The following is a 6,521-nucleotide window of genomic DNA, read 5'->3' on the forward strand; positions in this document are numbered from 1 at the left end:
AATTACTCATAAACTCAATTTTTGAAAGATTTTTCACTAAAAACCCAGCCAAATAAAAAATTATGTTCTAACCCAATCTATCCGTGTATGCAGAGTAGGAAAATTACACTATTAAGCGCTCAGTGCATACAGATGCATTTTTTTTTGGTAATTTTATTAAATAACCTCTTTTAATATACAATAAACTTTTTTTACCCTTCCCTCCCAAACTTTTCTAACCCTTTTACCTGTGAAATGTCAAATTTACCCTCGTAATAAAAAACCCAACCTTATGTAGACCGCACATTCCACAACGTACTAGACTAGAAATTCAATCATCTTCTTCTCTTCTTCCGGAGACTACGCATTTCACAATTAGACCTTTTCCGGCAACCGCGCATTCCACAACTGGACTAGAAAATTGACTAGTTGTTTCTCCTCTTTGGGCGACGATCGTACGGTGATGACGGCCGCAGCTGATCAGAAAATGAAGAAGATAAAAGTTAAAGAAGACGAGGAAAAGCAAGAAGAGGTTGTTCAAGTTCAAGGGGGTTCTGGGTTTGAATCTGGACGCAATCTTTTCATGGCAAAACAACCCACCACGACCATCCCAGTAGATTCAACCCACCCCCATCCTCCACCTCCCCTACCGACCTCTCAGTTTTGTCTCTTTTTATCTCTCTCTCTCTCTCTCTCTCCCAACCCACTTAGAGAAAACACTCAGATCTGGGAAAAAAAAATTTTTTTTTTTTAGATTTGGGTTAGCAGAGAAAGGGAGAAAGATAGAAAGAGAAGATAATGGGTCGCTGGCCGGTGAGGAAGGTGGGGCTGACAAGTAGGGAGGGGAGGATTTAGGTTGTCGCTCTCGGCGGCTTTTGTCGTCTCCATGACTGCTGCAGGAAGAAGGTGGAGGAGAAGCAACTAGTGGATTTTTTGATCGAATGTGCGTTTTACATATGATATATATAAGAGGTATTTTGGTCTGAAAAAATGTAAGTTTTGGGGGGTGAGGGTCAAAAAAGTTTATTGTATATTAAAAGGGGTTATTTAATAAAATTACCCATCTTTTTTGCTTACAAATGCAGTTTGCAGATGTGGGTTGCATTTGCAATCGCCAAGTGCTCGGTGGGTTTGTTGAGCGCTTAGTTGATAGTTTGAGTTTCTATTTAAATTTTGGACCAACTGAGGTTTGGTTTAACTTTCTGTCTCATTTTGGACTTCTTATTAAATGACCTTTTTTAATTAGTATACTAGATTAGGGCTTCGATTCTTTTAAATGTAATAAAAAAATTAAATAATTAGTTATTAAGTGATTTATTTAGTCTTTTTTTTTATTTAATAATAATTTAAGAATTCTCAAAAGCATTGGCCGCTTCAAGTGTAAATGTTCGCAACAATCGTTGAGCACTCGATACTTAATTTGTTAGCTTTTATATTTGGTTTTAATTTTGAAATTCAAAATTTCAGAATTAAAATGACAAAAAATTAAATTCTTCAAAAAGTAAGATAAAAAAATCTGAGAAAGCAACATCAATATCTGTAAAAGCGCTCATAAAAAAAAAATAGCGCCGAAGACTCAGCAACTCATTTACACATGTTTAGAAGTAAGTCCCATCAAAACCATGTAAGAACCTTTTTAAACATGTGGGGCCCAGGTCCAGTTTTTCTGGATCCCACACACGTGTTTGTATTAGTGGCGATGGAGAGGTCTTGTAATCTTTCTTATCATGGAAATCGTGTATCTGAACCGAATAGCCATAGCTTTGCGCCATTGCGGGCGAGTTCAGGCCTTGAATCACGGCAAAGCATTTCACTCCCAATTGATCAAACTCGGCGTTCTGAATGACGTGTTCCTTACTAACAATCTCATCTCCATGTACGTGGGATTTTCGTATTTAAAAGATGCACGGGAAGTGTTCGATGAAATGCCTCACAAGAACGTTGTTACATGGACCACCATGGTCTCTGGGTATACTAATCGTGGAAGACCTGATGAGGCTGTGAGATTGTACACCCAGATGTTGGAGTTCAAGTCAGAGACACCCAATGGGTTCATGTACTCTGCGGTGCTAAAAGCTTGTGGTGTAGTGGGTGAACTTAGATTGGGTAAATTGATTCATGAAAGAATATCTAGTGAAAGATTGGAGTCTGACACTGTTTTGATGAATACCCTTTTGGACATGTACGTCAAATGTGGGAGTTTGAGTGATGCTAACAAAGTTTTTCATGGCATTTTGAGTAAAAGTTTGACTACTTGGAACACTATCATTTCGGGGTATTGTAAGGCTGGTTTGATGGATGAGGCAGTGAATTTATTTCATCAGATGCAAGAGCCAAATGTTGTGTCTTGGAACAGCATTATTGCTGGTTTCGCGGATAATGGCAGCCCACGTGCATTTGAATTTGTGTGTATAATGCACCGAGAAGGCCTTAAACTTGATGGATTTACTTTCCCGTGTGCTCTTAAAACCTGTGGCCGCCATGGTTTGTTAGCTTCTGGGAAACAGATCCACTGTTATGTCATAAAGTCAGGTTTTGAGTCTGACTGTTTTACTCTGTCAGCACTGGTTGATATGTATTCGAATTGCAATGAATTGATTGAGGCCACAAAGCTGTTTGATCAGAACACGAGGTGCAGTGCTCCCATTTGTGATAGTTTGGCACTTTGGAATTCTATGCTTTCAGGATATGTCATTAACGAACACAATAGTGCAGCTCTGGATTTAGTTTCCAAAGTCCATTGCTCAGGTGCATATATGGATTCCTACACTTTGAGTGGTGCTTTAAAGGCCTGCATCAACTTGCTCAACTTGAGACTTGGGCGCCAAGTGCATGGCTTGGTTGTCACCACAGGATATGAGTTAGATCATGTTGTAGGAAGCATTCTTACAGACCTCTATGCAAGACTTGGGAACATTAAGGATGCATTGGGATCGTTTCACAGGCTTCCAAAGAAAGACACTGTAGCTTGGTCTGGTTTGATCATGGGGTGTGCTAAAATGGGACTAAGCTGGCTAGCCTTTTCACTGTTTAGGGATATGGTGTATCTGGGTCTTGAAGTAGATCAATTTGTCATTTCATTTATTCTGAAAGTTTGCTCCAGTTTAACATCTCTTGGAAGTGGAAAACAGGTTCATGCTTTCTGTGTTAAGAGTGGATATGAGTCTGAGGGAGTTGTTGTGACATCCCTGCTTGATATGTACTCAAAATGTGGTGAAATTGATGATGGGTTAGCTCTGTTTGAGTCTGTGGCAGAAAAAGACACTGTGTGTTGGACTGGGATCATTGTGGGGTGTGGGCAAAATGGAAGAGCAGAGGAAGGGATTAGATTTTTCAATAAGATGATAGAATCAGGGTTGAAGCCAAATGAAATTACTTATCTAGGTGTTCTTTCTGCCTGTAGGCATGCTGGTTTTGTTGAAGAGGCACAGACCATATTCAATTCCATGAAAATAGAACATGGACTGGAACCTCTTATAGAGCATTATTATTGCATGGTTGACATTCTTGGTCAAGCTGGATGTTTTAAAGAGGCAGAAAAGTTAATTGCTAAGATGCCATTTGAGCCTGACCAAATCATTTGGAGATCATTGCTCAGGGCCTGTGGAACTCATAAAAACACTGAACTAGTTAATTCTATTGCTGATCACCTTCTCACAACTTTACCAGAAGACCCTTCCACGTATGTGACGCTTTCAAATATTTATGCAGAATTGGGAATGTGGGATGATTTAAGCAAAGTGAGAAAAGCTGTCAAGAAAGTGGGTGCAAAAGAAGCAGGGAAGAGCTGGATTGAGATTTCGAGTTAAGAAACACTGCTTCATTGAATTGCATGGTGCAGAAACAAAGTTCTTCCGCATCAATATCTTGATGAACTACAAACTACATTGCGAGATACTATCTGAGCTCTTAAGTCCCTACTTGAGCTTAATGTCTGGATCATTTTACTGAAGACCTGCCAAGGATCTCAGAAAGAGATGGCCCTTGGTGGAATACTCCAAGGAGATGTATTTATTTTGTGGTATGTCAAATCACTACCTTTTTTTCTTTAAATTTTAAACCCACAACTCAATCTGATTCTTCTTTCTCTTTCTTGAGGTTGAAATTTGGATCATCTAGCCAAACCATCCAATTAGATTTTTCTTCTTCAAAGAAAGTGAAAGAAGCAGACTAAATCATTTAGTTATATATCTCAACTTAGCTTCATTTTGTGCTTCTGCTGTCACTTGTCTATTATATTGTCTTCTTTATTCATTTTAATTTTCCTGTTTACATGCAGGTTTTTGATAGAGTTAACTGCATCATCTAAATGCATGGTTGCTCAGAGAGATCTTGGTACACAGACTCTTGTCTTTGGTCCCATTTGAGCTGCTCACTTGTCAATTTTGTCTCTGCTCTTGCATGTGCCAAATGTTATCTTTCTGTCAAACAGCAATGCTATTATTGTGGACTATGCAATAAAAGGATTGCACATTGAAGGTAGCCCCTTGATAGGGTTTAACTACTACCAGTTGTTGCTCTTATCCCAATCAGGAAGGTCCATGAGGGTAAAAGATAAGATGGTCCTGGTAATTAAACCCTGGTAGGCTAGTCCAACCCATTTGAGCCTGACCCAACAGAATTGGAGCAACAATAGGAACATGGGTGGGTTCCACCAGTTTAAGGCAGTGACACCACCTCACCCCCACCTTTATTGTTAATGCAGAGACTGGTCTTTATTGTGCAAGTCTAGAGAACCTCTTTTCATGCCACGCTGCTTTCTTCTTCAATCATATTCTCAGTGACTCTGTCCAGTGTGTCTTCCTAACCGTCCTCTCTTTATAAAGTGAGCAACATGAGCTTCCTTTAATCAAGCATGCCTTTGGGTTATTCTTTCTTTTTGACTGCTATCAATGGCTCATAACATAAAGTAATGCACAAAAGCTACACACAAATTACCTACACAAAGTGTCCTTATTTTGGACCTTTTTCCTTGTTGACCCCAAACCTTTTTTTATGGCCAGATTTGGCGCCAAACCTTAAGTACAGGGTAAAGAAACTGGTAAGACTGTAAGAGTAAGAGTGTGAGACCTTCCAAAAAAAAAAGTGTAAGACCTTACTCTTAAACTTTGTTTTGGACACCAGCATAGTTTAAGCACAAAAAAAATTTGAATTTATTTGCTTTTGAGTGGATATTATTTGTTATCCTTACTAAGGTCACATGTTTTGCCTAAGTTTTTTTTTTTTTCCTCAAGTACTCTTTAAAAAAAAATAAAGAATAATGCTAGAGAGATCATATTTTTGTATTACATTATATATATAACACTTTTCTAATAGAAGTGAGACTCATCATTACAAGTAGATTTCACTTCTATTTCAAAAGTGGTATACAATGATAATTGAAAAAAAGAAAAGTACTTTTAAAAATATAATTTGCTTTTGATGAACTAATAATAACTATACAAAATAAATACTGCTATAATAAAATGAAAGTGAAGTGGAAATAAATATGAGGGAAAGAAATGAAAAATATCATGGAAAATTGGAAACAGGTTGATTAAAAAATTTTAAAAAAAGAGAGGATGAAGACAAATTTAGCCATACGTTTTGCACAACATTATTTGTTAGAAACTTAGAACCTTCTAATCAAGCATCAAGAAAATTCCAAATCATAAGACAATGAGTACAAAACAAGAGTCAAGAATTATCAGAACTAGGGCGGGACCCACAAATCAAGAAGCCATGCGCAACCCTTCAATCCTTGTTCCTAATTGCCAAGTAAAAGTGTAAAACCAACACCAGAAGACATGCAAATATGGCAAAATAGTCCATTGCCTAGGAAGTTAGCTAATAGCTTATACCATGGTAAGATAAGAACTCAAAATGCTATTCAATATTTTGTCATCTCTAGCTTATTCATATTTAGTATTTTTCTTAATCTTATTCATCTTTAATAACTAACATGTTGTCATATATATTGTATGCTACATTATTTGATGATTAATTTAGAAAACTTTTAGTGTCTCTACCATTCTTGGGATATGAACAGAATTGCTGAAGAGAATTGAGAGAGAAAAAGAAGTGTAATAATGTGTGTAGACATATTGGCGCATGTGTGTATAAATTCTCTTTCACTGTGCTATTGCACCACATAATGCTATCACCACATGTTTTAACTGTGCTAGCTTGTTCTTTCAAGGTAGCAGATCGAGTTTGGTGAGTTAGTCCCTCGGCTTTTACATCAAACAAAAGAGAGGGAATGGACAAGCTTGCGCTTTCAAGGCTTTACATCAACCAACATGAATGGGGAATGAGACATGCACTTCAAACAAGTTTCTTAAAAAATACAAAGAGCATGTTTTGAATTGCAAATAACCTATCTCATGAGAAATAAATGTTTATTGTCTTATAAATTTGTGCTTTAAAGATAGTCGAGGGACTAAAGACTAAACTCATTGAACTTTTTCTTATCATATAATTTAACAACACGTGATGAGTGAAACAGACACAAAAATAATACAAGTAAAGTTTACTTTTAATTGAGACCATTAGGTTGGAACTTA

At 37.3% G+C, this 6,521-nt stretch overlaps 1 protein-coding gene across 1 annotated transcript; it reads left to right on the forward strand.

Annotated features, from left to right (window-relative positions):
• The first annotated feature begins 1,706 nt into the window (after positions 1–1,706).
• On the forward strand, positions 1,707–4,967 carry LOC147279352 (Pentatricopeptide repeat (PPR-like) superfamily protein). The gene is made up of 2 exons (XM_086252266.1): positions 1,707–4,000; positions 4,259–4,967. Exon 1 carries the CDS (start codon positions 1,707–1,709, stop codon positions 3,786–3,788), a length of 2,082 nt encoding a protein of 693 aa, XP_086108392.1. The 3' UTR covers positions 3,789–4,000; positions 4,259–4,967.
• The last annotated feature ends 1,554 nt before the right edge of the window (positions 4,968–6,521 follow it).

Source organism: Dryas octopetala, chromosome 7 (assembly GCF_963921425.1).
Source record: "Dryas octopetala chromosome 7, drDryOcto1.1, whole genome shotgun sequence".
In the NCBI taxonomy this organism is placed as follows: Eukaryota; Viridiplantae; Streptophyta; class Magnoliopsida; order Rosales; family Rosaceae; genus Dryas; species Dryas octopetala.